This window comes from Cydia amplana, chromosome 3 (genome assembly GCF_948474715.1).
Source record: "Cydia amplana chromosome 3, ilCydAmpl1.1, whole genome shotgun sequence".
NCBI lineage: Eukaryota > Metazoa > Arthropoda > Insecta > Lepidoptera > Tortricidae > Cydia > Cydia amplana.
In genome coordinates, this window is record NC_086071.1 from 8,319,496 (window position 1) to 8,339,167 (window position 19,672).

The window sequence follows — 19,672 nt, forward strand, 5'->3', positions numbered from 1 at the left end:
ATGCTTAGATAAGGAGGTGGAGGGGATGAATAAAACTATTATACAGCGACCAACCATTCTAAATTGTTAACTACGAGTATTTCCCATTTAAGGACACCTGCATGAAAGATCTTTTCCGAGCAAGTGTTATAAAAAATAAGGAATAAAATAATAATTAGGAATGAATCATATTTTATATTTGTCATTACAATACATAGCACATATTATACTATTGTTTATAATATAGTTTTTTATATCAATACAGTGAAAACCGCTTGCTGTGATAAGATTCATATTCATAATTTTACCAAATTACAAACTACACTTTTGGTATTTCAGAGATCACTTAAATATTTTAAATAAATTAGCTCTCAGCCAGATTAATGTGAATTTAACTGGTGGAACCACATTTATATTTTGGTGCTTAAAATAACAGATAATAAAATAAATTGTGGCGTTAAAATAAATGTATTTCTTCTTCTTCTTCTTCTTAAACTGTGTAATGTGAATGATGTACGGTGTTCATCGTCAGAAATAGATAGGTTTTTAAACGTTAAAAACTGTTAATTGAGTCTCGTGTGACGGTAAAATAGAAATACTTACAGGTATTTTACTCTTAACGCCACGGGGGTATGCAATATACCGTGCCTTGTGCAATTGAAGTACTTTTTTATTTTAAAAAACACTTTACTTAGGGCATACTGAAAATTCCTGGACTGGCCACTTAGAAAAAATAAGTCGTCTCATATATCAGAATCCAGAAACTTTCAGTATGGCCATCTTATCCCGTGAATTTTTTCCGGGTAAACACGGAAACATATTATAAATAGTTCGGTACGAACAGCCTTATTTAGATTTTATAAATCAAATACAATTTAATAATAATGTTAGGTTTTACTATACATACTCGTATAGGTATCTTTTTTCTGATACATGTAACATACAAGAGATAAAGTAAGATTTAAAACGACAAATTTGTTCGTACTTAGCTCACTACTTGGCTCTTCAAGTAGAGATTGACCACTGAGACACACAGAGCGACGTGCACAACTAAAGAATGACTCACGTTAGACCGGGCCGAGCTTCCAGCGCTTCGTTTTCTATGGAAATCATCATGTGATCACCTGTCATCTGTCATAGAAAAGTAAGCGCCGGAAGCTCCGGACCGGACACGGCCCGGTCTAACGTGAGTCGTCATTCTTAAATAGTATTAAACATAGTATTAAAAATATTTATTTAACTATAGCGTGAAGCGACTTTATTGTGTGTAAGATCCAACAAAGGCTCCGCAATTAGGGCAGTAGTGGTCAACGTCGAGGCAGGAGTCCATGCAATACGGCACACACACGCAGCACCAGCACCTGAGAAAGGAATACACATAATTATTATTTTTTCTCCAATATGCTCGGAAATGTTCACCTTATTGTAGCAAAAATAGTACGGGAAGTTCTTCGTTATTGTCGAACTCTAATTAAAAAAAATCAAACTATCGCTGTCCTGTTCTAGCGAACGGGAATGAAAAAAACACTACAGTAATAACTTATTACAGTTATTACTGTAGTGTTTTTTACTTTTTAAAAATAAAAAACGCAAACAGCCAATTATTATAGCCGCGAGCCGCATCTACACGACCCGATCAGCTATCATTTCAAGCTATAGGATAGAGTGAGATAGTAAGATAAACAACCTTACTTGTCTCGTTCTTACAAGACCGTTGTGCTCGTGTATGATCGTGCGAATACTGCTTAATAAAATCAAAGATTATTTCTATATTTTTTTAAGGATCTCATCCGTGTACATAAAGTTTATATAGTTTGTCATAGGACTTTCTCATTTCAAACATAGACGGAGAGAATCATACTATCTTTGTCTTACACTAGTACTAGCACCCAAAAGAAAAGGATGGGTATAGTTTTCCTGGTTCTTACTGACTGACAAATTGGTTTGACCAACTATATTGCACAATTATATTGAATGAACGAATATTGAATGGTACTGAATGGCAGAATAAGTTTGTGCCCTTAACTTTTAAAAATTAATTTTAGAGGGAAATTGTTTTTGACATTTTTGATGTGAAGGTTCGACTTGAGTGATGCTTAAATAATTATTATTTTACCTTATTTCCTCGCATGTTTGGAGAAAAGCACTATATATGCCTCGGAAGGAATAGCAATTCGTGGATTCGTCTTCTTTGTCGGACTCCGCTTCGCGTCGTCCGACAAAATCGAAACTCATCCACGAATTGCCCTTTCCCGGCCTCTGCAATAATGTACTATTCTCAAAAATGGACGGCAAAGTCGACTTTGCCGGTTAAAAAATAGGTCGCGAAGTGCGTAGTTTATGGTCATTCAAAAAAATTAAAAAGTTAAAAACATTGCAGTCTCGATTTCGGGACTGCAATGTTGCATACAAATTCCATTATTTAACGAGTTCCAAACTTTTTAAAACTTTAAATGGCCATATCAAATGAAGGCATAGGTCCATTAAACAGCCAAGCCAGCATTGTACCAAGGTTGCTGGCGGCATTTCCTCGCTGTATCTCAATGCTGATACGTTGTGCGAGAAAGCCGCCAGCTCTTCGGTCACCAATTAAGTCAACCAGACGCTTGAATTACACATCTTAAATTACAGGAACAGTTTGAATAGTACGATCCATTTTTGTTAACTTTCAACTCCTTATTTTATACATTGTACAGGGAAGAGAAGCAATTTATCGTTCCCGAGCGAAGCAAGGGCCTAGCTAGGTCGAAGATAAAACGAGTATTTATGCTTTCTGCATTTCATTTCGTTGCGAAATATATAAATATTACATATGTATTTAAGCGTATGTCGAAGTACTTTTAAGGATTAAATAAATTATAAATTAACTTTATGTATATTAGAAAGTGATTTTTTTAAAAGGCTCTATAGCCTTTTTGTTAGAATTGGGACCAAAGAAAGAAATATAGGTAATACTAATCAATTAATCTTTTAACTCCTCCATATAAATATTAATGTAATACAAAGTATTAGGGTAACATTTCATTTATGACCGCAGCTGCACTACTGGTACTGAACGCGTCGCTGCCTGTCAATTTCCATAGTAAAATGTACAGTAGTGCAGCTGCGGTTGGAAATGGACTGTCACCTTTAGGTAATTTATGTATATGTGTTTTGTCAACAGATACCCTGTACCTAATGCACAGCCTTGGGTGATTCATTTAAATAACGGTGTTATCTGCATATTAATAAATGTCTTCATTCTATTGACGTTTCTTTTATCGACATGACCTTGATGTAATGACGTTTAACAATCGAGTGAACAGATAAAAACTCTCACATGTTCAACCAACTTTAAAAGGAAAGGGTTCTCTTAATTCATAGGATTGTTTAACCTTTTGGACGCCAATGATCGATATATACGCACCGCAGGTCCAACGCCAAAGACGTATTAAGGCGCTACGCGCCGTTATTGGCCGTAAACTCTTACTTTCTAGAGTATATATCTTCGTAACGGTTCGACAAAAAATTATGAAAAAAATATATATGAATCTACGTTTTATGTACAACATTTGTAACGTTTGACTTTTTTCCTGTGACTTATAATTTTTCGAAAAAAGGAACATTACGAGATGCCGTTTTGCGACTAACTTTGCCTATTTCTACTAAACGGTTTATTCGATTAAAGTTATTTTTAAACTAAAATAAATTTTTTAACCGACACTACAAATGCAACGTAGAATAATGTTAATTAATCATTTTTTTTTAATGAAATCGAATATTTTTCAACATTTTGTGCGAATGTAGCTCGAAAAAGGCGTGGCCGGTAGTCGTTTGCTAGCTTTGAGACGAGGAGGCTGTGTCGCTCGTCGCTCCGTGCCTTCCTTGTATTCTGCATGCTTGTGCTGAGCCCAAGTGCAATAAAATTGGAGTTATTGTGGCCAAAGATTAAATAACTGCAGAAAGTTGATTTGGTTGTGACGCGCTTTAGCGCGCGCAACACGGTGTTTCGCAGCCTATTATTACAAACCTAATGACAATATTTCCACTTATGTTTGAGAAAGCTTCATTTGAAATTTATAAAAAATGTTTTCGAACATGCGCCGACATATTGCCATTAAAATTTAACGTTTTTAATAAAGTTCGATTCCTAAAAAATAATAATTATGTAATTGATCAACATTGGCAACTTATGTTGTAGGTATATATACGTACTATACACCGCGAAATTTACTAATCCGAAAGATTTAAGCCAACGATTTTAGAGCCTACTATAGAGTATATAAAGTTATATAACATATAGTCCAAAAACCCATAATTTAAGAAATATTAATTATTTAAAACAAATCACAAGTTAAAAAATATCAATTCTAACACACCCTAACGCGTGACGTAGCCACCAACTAATTTTACACGCAGACGCACTAACTGCATGGTTATTACTTATTACTCTTATTAGCCAGTTTGGTATCTATCCTACAAAAAGGTTTCACTACCGAAATTTTGTTCTGTTCTCAATCGAAAGAGTGCAAACTATTTACTTTCACGATAACTGGCTGATAGTTTGAAATTGATGTCACTAAAATGACATTTTTCATTAGTATGAAGTAATAATTTACTGATTGTCACGCAAGATAAAATCTTAAAAATTTGATTGACTGTAATAAATAAAATACGCCATACCGCATTATCCTCCGGCTCATTTAGCGGATATTCACATTGTGTACGGATTTGGAAACCCGAAGAACTATATGGTTCCGGCACGACGGACCCACTTCAGCCTAGAAGTTCGTAAATTGGCTAGACGAACAATACCCTGAGGGGTGGATTGGCCGTGGAAGCAACGTCCTAACCTGGCCCGCCCGGTCACCCGACTTAACACCATTGGGTTTTTTTTCTATGGGGAACTCTGAAAGATAAGGAATACTCAACACCAGTGAACTCTGGAGAAGAATTATTAAGAATTCAAACGGCTTCCGAAGAAATAAAGAACACTTTTGTAAACCTAAATAATGGAATCCGTTTAAAATTAAATCTTTGTGCTGAAAACGGTGGTACACACTTCGAAAACCTAATTCATTAAATTAATAAAAAGCGTAATTGTTAGCATCAGGATTCAACAAGAATATGCTAGTGATTCTGGGTTGGAAGAACCCAAAAAGATCATAATCTATGAAAATCAGATATTTAATTTTTTTTTTTTAAAACGTTGATAAAGTAATTTATGGATAATACTGAATATCTGGGGGAGTATGAGTGAGTAATAGTAGGAAAAAGCGTGACAGCATCACTCCGATAAAAGATAATTTTAGATATTAGACAAATTAAAACAAAAAACCTTAGTAGGTAATAAACACATTAAAAAATTATTGCATAGAGTATCATTCTATGGATGCTAACTATGTAAACAAAAGTTACTAGTAAATTCATGCATTCATCAAGTTTGATTACATAGTTGGCAACTTTCATAGAATGGCACTCTATACCAATACGACGGTTATGTCAATTACGCAAACGTGCACGGTGCGTAACGGGATGGGTAAGTAATATATAATAATAATATAATTTTATTTGGCGTATTAAGCGGGACGCGAGTCGTATTAACCGTGAAATGTAATTTACGACCTCCACTAAATGCATGATCTACTCATACTCAAACAACAAAATACATATCTGCAAACAAAAGATTATACGAGTATAGCGCCAACTGCGCGCCTCTGGGCTGTATCTTATTCTTTGAACCGCGTGGCGGTGCAGCGATACAAAATTCACGTACGATCGCAGCGAGCGGGGTAAGCGGGTGGTACGGGTACAGAGCGCTTAGCTCCGCCCAGACGCTCAAGGGCATTGGGCCTACCGATCGTCTTAATCGGTCAAAGACCACAGAGTAACATAGACCTAGGTGCATAAAGTTCAATTTCAGTTTTGACATTTCGATGACGTGGCGTCTGAGAGACAGCTTTTGTGTTTGACACGGCGTCGAAAAGGTTAAGAATGTTGCCCCATTTCTTAAAGTTGCCTGGGCCCAATTGGAAAAGATAAATAACCTCACAGCTGGTCTCATTGTCATTATGTAATCAGAGAGTAGGTACTTTGACTTTTTAGGGTTCCGTAGGCGTCTGAGAGACAGCTTTTGTGTTTGACACGGCGTCGAAAAGGTTAAGAATGTTGCCCCATTTCTTAAAGTTGCCTGGGCCCAATTGGAAAAGATAAATAACCTCACAGCTGGTCTCATTGTCATTATGTAATCAGAGAGTAGGTACTTTGACTTTTTGGGTTCCGTAGTCAACTATTAGGAACGCTTATAGTTTAGCCATGTCCGTCTGTCCGTCCGCGGCTTTGCTCCGTGATCGTAAGTGACAGAAAGCTGAAATTTAGCATAAAGTTACGCAGACAAAGTCGTAAAATAAAAACTATATTTTTTTTATTAGAGTGGCTCAGGAAAGTGGGGATAATTTTTTTTTTTCGCTTCAACCCTATAGTGTATGGTATCGTTGGATAGAGTGAGTAGGTCTTCCAAAACGAATATAACGAATATTCAAAAACCATTGTCTTCAAAAAAACAGTTTTGACAAACGTAACATTTTCGGAAATAATCGCTAGCAAAGAAAAAAAAATGCTGAAGCCCCTACACTACATTTTACCTCTTTGTTGATGACTCACGTAGTCCCTTTCTATAACCTATAATTCCCCTTAGTGCTTTATATGACATCAGAATTTAAAACATATTTTTCCTCGCCTATACTCGTATTCGCAACTTAAACCATATTTACTTCGGTCTTCATTTTACATTTTATTATAATGGGAAAACCTACTCGCCCAAGCTCCGTCAGTAAACAACTCTTATCACAATTGAGTTCTTAAAACACTCCACAATTGCATTACCTACTTGGTTTATTTAATTTATAGTAAATACACGTCTAAAAGGTTGTATTCACAAGCGATAATTTGGCATATGTAGCCAAAACAGGGAAATTTTCTAGTACATATATGGCCATGCATTGGCCAGACTATACATACAAGCACCTACTAATAGAAAGGTCTTATAAAAGCTTAGGCTAGCCTTCTAGCTAGAAACGGGTGTATATTGACAGCTGAAACTAGAACGTACCCAAGTACACAGAGTAACATCGCCATGAGATGCGTCTTCATCGTCGGTTTCCTGTCAATCCTTGTGGATATTTGTGCATTACAATTGCGGCACGTCGTGCGGGTAGACTCTGGCCCCACGACAGTTTGAACGATGATGGTCGGTCCGGCGATCACGGTGGCTCCAGGCGCTGTTGGGTGCACTGTCGGGCCAGTTTGAGGATGCGGGTACCCGGCGGTCGGGTGTGGGTACCCGGTGTTAGCATCTTGTGGCGGGTGGGGGTATGCAGATTGAGGCTGTGGGTGATCAGTATACGGAGGTGGCGCAGTACGAGGCGTCGTGTCCTGCATGGGAAGCGTCGGGTACCCCCCGTCTAAATTGGAAGCGTCTTTACCTGAAAAAACTCAATTTCGTAAGGGGACACATTGGTACCATATTGTAGGTAAGATAATGCTCGTCTGAACACTGATAACTGAAGGCTAAAACAACCATGACGCAATGAGCATGTACATGAACAAAACAAATATGTTCATAAATAGGAAAGAGGCTACTTACAAAAAGAATGAACAAAAATAAACAGCTAGGTAACAGACGTTGACTAAACTTATTAAGGATCTCTAGGTAGTGCTTATTGTCCCACTTAATCTTACTATAGATCTATATATTAAGTATATAAAGAACCCTCTTTTATTGACGTTGTTAAACAGGTATAACTTATTGATAAGCGGTGTTAGCAAACACAAAATAATGTAGGAAATACTATCTTGTTTAATTACTAACACTGCTTCAGACATCCAAAAATTCAAGCAAAAAACTGCGGGCCCGATTCCGATTTTGAATTAGATATCTATTAGACATCACCAAGATATGCCAGTGTCAAACAAGTGTCAAAAGTGACGTGTTTGTTTGAAGAAACGTCACCTTTGACACTTGTTATATATCCAATCCATATCGTTTCAATATCTAGTATTTGACGTAAGGTCAAGTGAGGTAAATGCAACTATGGGGTTATTGCGTCTCTCCGTTCTTTCTCGAATACGATTGGTCGAAACGCCCTCTACTATGCAACGTTTCATGCCTGCGGGCTCAGCATGGTTCCATTTTTATCGACTATCACTATGCCCGTCACTTTCGCACTTACATACTAGTTAGAACGTGACAGGCATGGTGACAAACGATAAAAATGCGACCGTGCTACTAGGGCTGAGCTACTTGGAAATGAAACGTTGCATAGTAGAGGGCGTTTCGACCAATCGTATTCGAGAAAGAACGGAGAGACGCAATAACCCCATAGTTGCATTTACCTCACTTGACCTTATCTTAAAGTTCGAATATGGTTGATGTGTCTGAACACGCAAAATGCAGGTACGAATAATACCTTCGTCCATCCATCCATACGATACGAAAAAAGCAAGCAAAAGAGCGTATCTTCGCGGCGCTTACGTCTTCATTATTTAAAAAGCGGCCAAGTGCGAGTCGGACTCGCCCATGAAGGGTTCCGTATTTAGGAGATTTATGACGTATTAAAAAAAACTACTTACTAGATCTCGTTCAAACCAATTTTCGGTGGAAGTTTACATGGTAATTGTACATCATATATTTTTTTTAGTTTTATCATTCTCTTATTTTAGAAGTTACAGGGGGGGGACACACATTTTACCACTTTGGAAGTGTCTCTCGCGCAACGCGCAAACTATTCAGTTTAGAAAAAAATGATATTAGAAACCTCAATATCGTTTCTGAAGACCTATCCATAGATACCCCACACATATGGGTTTGATGAAAAAAAAATTTTTGAGTTTCAGTTCTAAGTATGGGGAACCCCCAAAATTTATTGTTTTTTTTTCTATTTTTGTGTGAAAATCTTAATGCGGTTCACAGAATACATCTACTTACCAAGTTTCAACAGTATAGTTCTTATAGTTTAGGAGAAAAGTGGCTGTGACATACGGACGGACAGACAGACGGACAGACAGACAGACAGACAGACATGACGAATCTATAAGGGTTCCGTTTTTTGCCATTTGGCTACGGAACCCTAAAAAGGAGTTTATTGGCGAACTCAAAAACGGCTTAACTGATAATGTTCAAAATTTGTTTTTGTTAAAAGTAGTAGTTTCGTATTAAGCCTTATTTTCTTAAATTTTCGTATTTATTTAATTCCCAGTTTAACCGTTTTTTTTTAAATCCCTTAATCATATTAATTAGAAACCATAATACAATATCCAATTCATTAACATTCGCCTCCCTATTAGTTACTGAGTAAAATGGCTGTGACAAATAAACAAGACGGACATGGCCGAACTATTGGGGTTCAGTTTTGGTCATTTTGAAAGCGGAATCCCAAAAACAATAATATAATTCTACAACAACAACTAATTACCCCGCCGTATATGTTGTAACCTTGCCTATATTCATGTTATCAAAAAAGCTTAAGTACGGCATAAAATAAATTGGCACAAACCAACATAAGACCACACCTAGCAACAGCGTCCTTGATAATGCGAATGCCCCAATTTTAGACTAACCTTGCATTTTATGCGATGTCCTATTCACACTTGATTTCACCCGAGATGTTATAAACCCACTTTTAGGCACACAACGTAAACAAATTAAACAAATTGAGTAATATAAACAATTAAACAAACCACATCACACGTCCGAACAGTTAGCTTGTTGCTGCTCAACTAATAGACAGTTTCGTCACTAAAATGTACGTGCGGATAAATATCGTTTTTCTGATAAAACCAAATGCATTATGAATTTTATCAGACAAGCGCAGACGACATAAACTACTGTGCTGTTACAATATTAAAAAAAACCGGCCAAGTGCGAGTCGGACTCGCGCACGAAGGGTTCCGCACCATCAACAAAAAATAGAGCAAAACAAGCAAAAAAACGGTCACCCATCCAAGTACTGACCCCGCCCGACGTTGCTTAACTTCGGTCAAAAATCACGTTTGTTGTATGGGAGCCCCACTTAAATCTTTATTTTATTCTGTTTTTAGTATTTGTTGTTATAGCGGCAACAGAAATACATCGTCTGTGAAAATTTCAACTGTCTAGCTATCACGGTTCGTGAGATACAGCCTGGTGACAGACGGACGGACGGACGGACAGCGGAGTCTTAGTAATAGGGTCCCGTTTTTACCCTTTGGGTACGGAACCCTAAAAATGAATTTAGCTATTGGCCTTGTTGGTCAAAGTCATGTTATCTTTAAGTAGATAATTACGTACCTTTATGTCTTTGAATATACATATTTTACATATCGTAAAGATGAAAAAAGATGACTCATTGATTTGTTTCGATGAAAAAGTGCGCCTGGTTGTTGTTCATTTAGGAATATGAATTGAATATATACCTACCATACATATTTAATAAAAAATATTATAGGTACTTAATCCTTTAATTTCTATACTTTCGCAAGGTATACGCAGAGAAATACAATAATTATTAGTAAGTACTGCAAATCAAATGGATATTATATTTTTATCTTGGATAAGTGCCCTAGAGGAAATTCAATTACTCTAGTCTAGGTTTTACGTTCTAGCTAGAACATATTTATTGAAAATGCAGTAATAGATAAAGTAGTAGTACTTAAATGAAAATTATATTTTATCAAATGAAATATGTTCCTGAACATATAACAATAGGTTTGCCGTAAAAAATGTTTTTTAATTCATTTTTTTATTTATATATACTGGTTTGTTAGCCGAACGAACTAAGATTCTGTGGAAAGAATCCTACAACATAAACAATATGCATACGTAAAATAATTTCATGCAAAGACTATGAAAATACTAAATTAATCCAGATTTAATCATTGTTTTTTTTTAATTAGGTAGCAAATAAATCAATACAGATATTATAGTTTTCCTAATTCCTGTTATATTTATATATGCAATGTGTTGTCATAAAGCTATGATGGAAACCTATTTAGTTAATGGACTGACATAGGAATACGCAGACATGGCGTGCCCGCGCAATCCATCACTTTAGCTAGCAAAGTTAAAAAGATGAATGTAGGTACCTACCTACATGTCTACTGCGAAGAACTATGGGAGCTTACAAAAATAACCTAAGTATATTCAGTATTTACCCATTATACCTACTGATAATTTTAATCGTCGTTCAGTAATACCCACTACAAGTCTTATTGAGCAAAATTGTACATACCATATTCTATGAAATAAAATAATGATTATGATTAGGTGGACTAAGGCAATTTGTGTAAGATTGGCCCATAATATTTATTTATGTATTTAACTATTTACAATCATGAAAGTATTGTTTAAAATCATGGAAGTAATCAAAGAATAAATATAAATTAAATACAAGCCTCTGTCCGTGACTTCGTCTACGTAAAAGTCGTTAAAATACTCTCCCCCTCACCGTGTGCACTCCTCCTTATTCTGATACATTCCGGAATAAATAGGTAAGTAATAAGAATCATATGTGCTTTTCTAGTTTATAAAATATATGTGTGCCAAATTTCATCAAATCCTTTCATTCGATTTTGCGTGTAGGAGGAACAAAGGGAACAAACATCCAAATATAAAAAGTAGGATTAGGACTTGGGATAATTTTACAAAAATTGAGCTACCTACCTACCTACTCGTACACACACACACGAACGCCTACGAATCTGGAGGTCCTAAGTTTGAATCCAAGGACATCAGCTGATTTGTGTGTATATATTAATTAAATAAGTACTTACGTCTATTTCTATCTGACTATTATTATATGTATACATATATCGTCATCTAGTACCCTCTCGCCACAACACAACCCTTATTGAAGTTAGTGTGGGACTAGGTCAATAGGCTACATGACTAATTTTCATTTATGGTATCAATCGATCGGGTTTGTTTTTAGGATCAAATGTCCATATGGGACCCATTGCATTAAACTAACGCCTATACAAAACGGCAAGGGAACGTGACGTCAAGGTCTCTGGGAGCCCATCTTGTAGTATGGACAAAACAAGAAAATGCGTTTTTGTCGGTGAAACATTGCGTTTATGTATATAGTTGCTATACAATATTTTTTTGGATGAAATGTAAGGAATCGAATGGTACCCTTACTTTTATCGTTTTTGGAAGTTAAAAAAACTTAAATTTTGAAACTTTCAGGTCCTGTATTTTTGTAATTTTTCAATATTTTATTTTAATATCCACATTATTGTGATAAATTGCTCGTTTGCTATTTATTTTACTAGATTTTGTTATAAAATTCAACATGTGTCTTCATCCCTATTTGTGTAAGATTAAGATTATCCTATAATATTAATTTATTAGATCGGCATACTATAAATAAGTAGTTCAATACCTATTAACATCAGGATGTCCCATCCTATGCTAGGCAAGTGGACACTGGACAAGGGAAGGCCCATATCTTTGTCGTATCTGTTTAATTAATTTACTCCGTCGGCGGCGATAAGATAAGCATCATTCTTAGAATCTACTTTTAATAAACATTCAACAAGCGAGAATGTACCACGAGCTACGTGGAATTCCATTTAATCTAATGTAATTTTAGTACGTGTAGGCATAGAGAAATAAGTAACCTTCTTATTTTTCTATTGTATAGTGTACTACGTGAATTGTATGCCTTTTCATAACTTAACTTGTTAATGTAAGATTGTCATTTATTTATTTTAGAAAACAAAATATTTACTCATATTGACTACAATCATGTGATAGAAATAAGTTAAACTGTTAATCCTCTCGATAATAAAAAAAAAAAGATAAAAAAGATAATGAAAATGTTATTTTTAAATTAAATAGATAATAATAATAATAAAAAGTACAAGTACTTACCTGCGCCTGTTCTTGAGAATGGTTGTGCCACGCTCTATTGGGATCGAGCTATCATCACTGACAGGACTATTGTAGCCAATAAGCCTGACATTGTGATAATAGATCGATCGCAACGTCGGGCCGTGCTCGTTGACATCACCATCCCCCATGATGAGAATCTCGTAAAGGCCGAGAAGGACAAGTCCAGTAAGTACCTAAACTTGGCTCACGAGATAACCGCCATGTGGGGATGTTGATTCGACGATCATTGTCCCGATAGTCGTTTCAGTGAACGGTCTAATAGCGAAGAGTCTCGACCAACATCTTGAGAGACTCTCGCTAGGTGGTTGGATCAAGGGCCAGATGCAGAAGGCGGTGATCTTGGACACGGCGCGGATAGTCCGCCGGTTCCTCTCTCTGCGGCCCTGACCACCGGCAGCTTGGGCCTTGCCCCGCTGCTGGCGGCACCCTAGGTTAGGTTTTTTATAATGTGTTTATATGTATTTTTTATTGTTTTGTAAGTTTTTTATATTTTACTTTTATATCCATATTATAAATAACCTAACTTAAGATGAAAGATAAATAAAGTGGATAATAAAAATAATAGATTATAATTCGCATTGTTTTTGACGTTTCTTAATGTTGGTTGGTTTTGAGGTTCGATTCGAGTGATGTTTGATGATAAATACTTCATCATTACCCGACTACGGCAAAGCAAAAGGATGGTTATGATTTTACCTTTTTTCTTCGCATGTTTAAAGAAAATTATGCCTTGGCAGAAATAGCGATTTGTGAATTCGTCTTTTTCGACGTACTCAGCTTTGCATCGTCCGACAAAATAGAAGCTCATCTGCGAATTGCCATTTCCAGGCCTCTACATCAATGTACTATATTTCGGTCTACTGTAATGTCGGTTTTTTTAGAAATATCGAATTTAAAAATATCTGGTCTCTAAAGAAGTTAATTGTGTCTATTAAATCAATAAGTTAGCTGCCAGAGTCCAATCAATGATGGTGATGACGTCACATCGGGCCGTCAAGGACCGCGCACAAAGGCCCCTATTTGTCCCTGACCGGCGGCGGACAAGCAATCTCCTAATTGAAATGTCCAGCGTGTTCTGTAAATGGACAAAACTGAAATTCTGAATATAAACGTTGCTCCGGAAACTTCGAGGTACGCGATTAATCAACATGTCTGGACTACTCTGTGTTTGACTTTAATTTCCAACAGAATAAAAATTGGTACGAGAGGAGTCGTCCTACATGCGCACCAGTTTCCGATAGTTCGAAAATGAATGTGTGCATGTCATACATGAACACGTATAGGTAAGACAGAAGTGCAATTCGATCAATATCTACCTACATTATATTTTCTTCTATTTTTCGTTGTTCCATGATTTCACTAAATCTCAAAATATACAGTAAGATTAGTTTATTCAAAGTTTTAATCTTGGGTAACAGTACTAGGTAGTCAATGCTAGGCACCATATTTATATACGGCTACAAGTAATTCCAATTCAGATAATTTCTAATTGTGCTGCAAGGAAATTAAACAAACAGCAGCATTTGTTTTAAAATAAATTGACCCTAATAAATAGCAGGATTTATCCCCAACTTTAATATATATATATATATATATATACAATGTTAATGAAATGTGTTGATTGTGTAAGAATGTGAAATAAATAGTTTTCTTAATTCACATTCTTACACAATATACATTCCACTAGGCACTTACCGTAATGGGTAGATAGCGTGCATGGAATATTTGCACTGGCCGATGAATCCATCGTTGTGGCAGTTTGTTTTAGACTAGTCTGCGCCGCACCAATACTAAATACAACATGTTGATTAAATAGGTGTTCTAAAAGAGCATTATAAATAATGCTTTTAACGTACTACTAAATTAATATAAGGGGGCAAGTTTACATAATTTTTTTATACTAAAGATATTTATTGAATAACAACATAAGTATAAGTAAACTAACAATAAAAAGTAACCTAAAATTAAAACTACCTACAAAACTAAAACTAATAGGTACCTACATTAAAAAAACTAAAAATCTATATCTAAAGAGGGCCCCTGGGGCCTAGTGCCAAAGATAATGGCAGCATCCTCGCTGAATTGCAACGCTTATTCGTTGAGCGAGGAAGCTGCCAGCTCTTTTCTACGCAGTTTATATCTATATCAAACTTGGTAAATTCTAAAAAAGCGGCCAAGTGCGAGTCGGACTCGCCCATGAAGGGTTCCGTATTTAGGCGATTTATGACGTATTAAAAAAAGCGGCCAAGTGCGAGTCGGACTCGCCCATGAAGGGTTCCGTATTTAGGCGATTTAAGACGTGTAAAAAAAAAACTACTTACTAGATCTCGTTCAAACCAATTTTCGGTGGAAGTTTACATGGTAATGTACATCATATATTTTTTTTAGTTTTATCATTCTCTTATTTTAGAAGTTACAGGGGGGGGGGGACACACATTTTACCACTTTGGAAGTGTCTCTCGCGCAAACTATTCAGTTTAGAAAAAAATGATATTAGAAACCTCAATATCATTTTTGAAGACCTATCCATACCCCACACGTATGGGTTTGATGAAAAAAAAAATTTTTGAGTTTCAGTTCGAAGTATGGGGAACCCCAAAAATTTATTGTTTTTTTTTTCTATTTTTGTCTGAAAATCTTAATGCGGTTCACAGAATACATCTACTTACCAAGTTTCAACAGTATAGTTCTTATAGTTTCGGAGAAAAGTGGCTGTGACATACGGACGGACAGACAGACGGACAGACGGACAGACAGACAGACAGACAGACATGACGAATCTATAAGGGTTCCGTTTTTTGCCATTTGGCTACGGAACCCTAAAAAGGCATCATTTTGTGACTTACCTTTTGAAAATTCTGTGAAACCGGAACAGCCTATAAGAAACGAAATAACTTATAAAGAACAAATGAAATCCCAAAAATGACCACATATTTCATTTTTGAATTTCAATATCATCTCTTTGTCATTTGTCATCTAATTTACGAGATAATGGAATTGTGCTTGCCACATCTCACCGTCAACGTATCTGCAAAATATAATAGAATAAACAGGCATTTACGTGAACCGCGGAATGTTGTTCATCATTTCACATCTGTATTCCATTAGCAAATACGGTTTGGCCTTCCTAAAGATTTACCAATTAACGGTGACCTCCCATGCTCCCTCTGAGAGTTTGTGAAAGCTGTGTTTGGGGGAAGTTAATGCTTAATCAGGGGTCTGGCATAACTAGACGATAGCTAAGACGCAACAAACGCCTGAGGTGCCACAGACCAGGTAACGAGTATGCGGATTGAGGGCTGTCACTAAAGCTGACGCGTTTATAATATTGCCAAGTATGGCTATTTTTCAAACCGCATGTGGTATGTTCTAGAAGTCAGGTTTGATCCGTCAATTGTAGGACGTCCGGTAGTTTGTTATATACTTATAGTCTGTGCTTTAATAATAGGTATAACAGGTTTCGAAAATTTTTGTTTAAACCCCATCGTCGGAGGGTTCAAAAATCATGCTACTGAAACTTTTATGCAGACCTGAGCGAAATATTGTACCCTCAAATGAAAACATAATATGTACTCGTACAATATTAGGTCCCGTTAAGTCCCGTTGTACAATTTATTAATTATTTTTAGATTTAATTTTATTAATGTTGATGGATGAAATTTTATGTAGATTGTATGTTATTCTTTTAGAATTTGTTGCTTATTTAGTTTTTAGGTATTTATTTATTATTAATTGTATAATTTTTAACTTTGTGTTTTAATTATGTAATTTGATAAGATGTGTACGTTAATAAAATAAATTTAATTTTGTCATTTTTAATGTTCAGTTAGTCGGAATATTTAATAATGAATAGTTTTTAAATATTCAAAATTTCTTTGAAATGTAGTAAATATTGGAGTAAAGTAAGACCATTTTACGGTTTTTTATTTATTAAATCAGTGTAATATTAGATCCTTTTTACAAAAGGCCAGCTTCGATCGCGCCACTACGTGCACTTCAACTCGTTTGTGGTGCGCGTGCCGCGACCGCTGCAGGGGACCATCGAGTGCGCAGACTTCTGGCCGAAGGGTGTCGTGTTTCGGAGGTTCCGGGGCAAACTATCGAATCCGACACAAGACCAGACGATTCAACGGAGCCACGCCGTTTTGTCGCCTAAATAGTGTTTAGTTTTTTAAGTTTATATAAAATGCATATATATGTTAGTCTGTAAGGTATTTGTAATATGGGCCTTGTTGCCTGATTTAAAATGTTAAATAAAATAAATAAATAAATAAATAAATAAAAAAGCGGCCAAGTGCGAGTCGGACTCACCCATGAAGGGTTCCGTATTTAGGGGATTTATGACGTATTAAAAAAACTACTTACTAGATCTCGTTCATACTAATTTTCGGTGGAAGTTTGCATGGTATATATGGTTTCTATTTTTGTGTGAAAATCTTAATGCGGTTCACAGAATACATCTACTTGCCAAGTTTCAACAGTATAGGTATATAGTTCTCATAGTTTCGGAATAAAGTGGCTGTGACATACGGACGGACAGACAGACAGACAGGCATGACGAATCCATAAGGGTTCCGTTTTTTGCTACTTGCTTCCGTGCTTGGCTACGGAACCCTAAAAACAGAACATTACCTACCTCCGTTTTTCATAGACAATTAAGTTTAGACCATTTTGAGTGACTTAGTTCTAATTACCTACTTTTTGGTTAGGTATGTATTTTTAAAACCTACACTGACCTGGCCCAGAGTTCTAACTCGGTGCTCACATGAAAACATCAAATAACTACTACCAACAAAAGCCAGATAGCTTAGATGAAAGTGACAAAATCTCAAAGTTTATTATAATGAATCATTTTTTTAACTAGCAGATACGTCTGCGAGCGATATTCCAAGTTTTATATTAAAGGAAAAAATGGAAAAAGCCACGCTTCCGGCAGGACTTGAACTCACATCCTCCACAATCCGTGTGTTGCTCTTAACCAATTGAGCTAAATTTTTCCTTTAATATAAAATTTAAACAAAATATTATAATGTAATTGAAAAGCGCCAGCCCTGTCAAGGGAGACATGTCAGCTAGCCCGTGTAATCTCGTTCGGATCGCGGGCCTGAATTTCATAAGTGCTCGGTTCAGTTAATGGATGAAAACATTAACTCCTTAGGGTCTGACGAATTTAGGAGGCTTTACCCAGCTGGCTTGTGGGCATTCACTCACGCCGCTGAGAATTAACCGCGGGTTGGCAATCAGCGGCAATCACTTGAGATGCCATGGCTCTATTTTTAACAAGCTTTTATTAGGTCGACCTGTATGTAACTAACTATGTAAAGGAATCTAAGGTAACTAATTTAACCATCTTCCAAGGATTGTAGCGTCATGAAAATTGGCAGCTGTATGTAGTTCTGATGACAATACAATAATATGCTACTGTCGAACTGATCTGATGATGGAGACAGGAGGTGGCCATAGGAACTCTCGACCTGTATGTAATTAACATGTAATGGAATCTAAGGTAACTAATTTAACCATCTTCCAAGGATCGTAGCGTCATGAAAATTGGCAGCTGTATGTAGTTCTAATGACAATACAATAATATGGTACTGTCGAACTGATCTGATGATGGAGACAGGAGGTGGCCATAGGAACACTGTGTGATGAAACAACGCAACCTAATTGTGTTAGGGGTTTTTAGAATTGTCTCGATGAGTATTAGTTGTCTGTCGTAAGAAAAGTACAGTCGGCCATAAACTTATATTGTTTAAAAATCCAAAACGGAAACATTTATGCAATTGATACATAGATGGTAGGATCCTAATAGATGTGGTATACGCGTGCGTCCGTGAGGGACAAAACATAGGCAATGCGAAACTATGATTGGTCGAATTTATTTGTTGGCCACCATAATCGATACTAATTTATGGTGGGGAATAAAAAAGAATGTGAGACTGTGACAAGGACAAACAATAATAGCGCTTTCGCTGCTACTCCTACTGAAAGATACATAAGACTATCCCGTTCGGTCATTTCCCCCCACCCTTCATGACTGATCCCGTTAAAATACTAGATCCATGAATTGATAGTCTAAGCTGAACCAATGACAAGATGCCTAATAAGGTATTGTCGATCTAGGTGTGTAGAATTGTAACCTAAGTAATAACTTTGTAAAATAGGAATCACGACACACTTTTTGTTTACAAACCGCATTATCTAAGAGGAAATTGTCCTCACAAACATATTGCAATTATTATTTTTCCTTATAAATAACTGTAATTGATAGTCTTAATTACATTGTGTAATTGTAATTGTTAATTGGTAGTTTAATTACGTACTCATGTCTAACATTCTAACTTATGTCCCGTACTGCAGACTCGCTAAAGCTCGAAAGTCACGTGTCAAGATCTATAAGAGGTACCTGACAATACCTGTAAAATTAACTGACGTGTAAAATTTGTACAATTTTATCAATAAATGTATCTTATCTTATTGGCAAGCTGTATATTTTTCCTTATCATCACTCCTTTTTAGGGTTCCGTAGCCAAATGGCAAAAAACGGAACCCTTATAGATTCGTCATGTCTGTCTGTCTGTCCGTCTGTCTGTCCGTCTGTCTGTCCGTCTGTCTGTCCGTCCGTATGTCACAGCCACTTTTCTCCGAAACTATAAGAACTATACTGTTGAAACTTGGTAAGTAGATGTATTCTGTGAACCGCATTAAGATTTTCACACAAAAATAGAAAAAAAACAATTAATTTTTGGGATTCCCCATACTTTGAACTGAAACTCAAAATTT

At 36.2% G+C, this 19,672-nt stretch overlaps 1 protein-coding gene across 2 annotated transcripts; it reads right to left on the minus strand.

The window, feature by feature from the left end:
• Positions 1-1,186: 1,186 nt before the first annotated feature.
• On the minus strand, positions 1,187-14,673 carry LOC134662523 (lipopolysaccharide-induced tumor necrosis factor-alpha factor homolog). Of its 2 annotated transcripts, none has more exons than XM_063518781.1 (3): positions 14,585-14,673; positions 7,070-7,442; positions 1,187-1,340 (listed from the first exon to the last, which is right to left on the minus strand). In XM_063518781.1, exons 1-3 carry the CDS (start codon positions 14,634-14,636, stop codon positions 1,238-1,240), a joined length of 528 nt encoding a protein of 175 aa, XP_063374851.1. In that variant the 5' UTR covers positions 14,637-14,673; the 3' UTR covers positions 1,187-1,237. The 2 variants fall into 2 exon arrangements, with proteins under 2 accessions (XP_063374851.1, XP_063374852.1); XM_063518782.1 differs by lacking the exon at positions 14,585-14,673 and adding an exon at positions 9,577-9,604.
• Between the last annotated feature and the right edge of the window lie 4,999 nt (positions 14,674-19,672).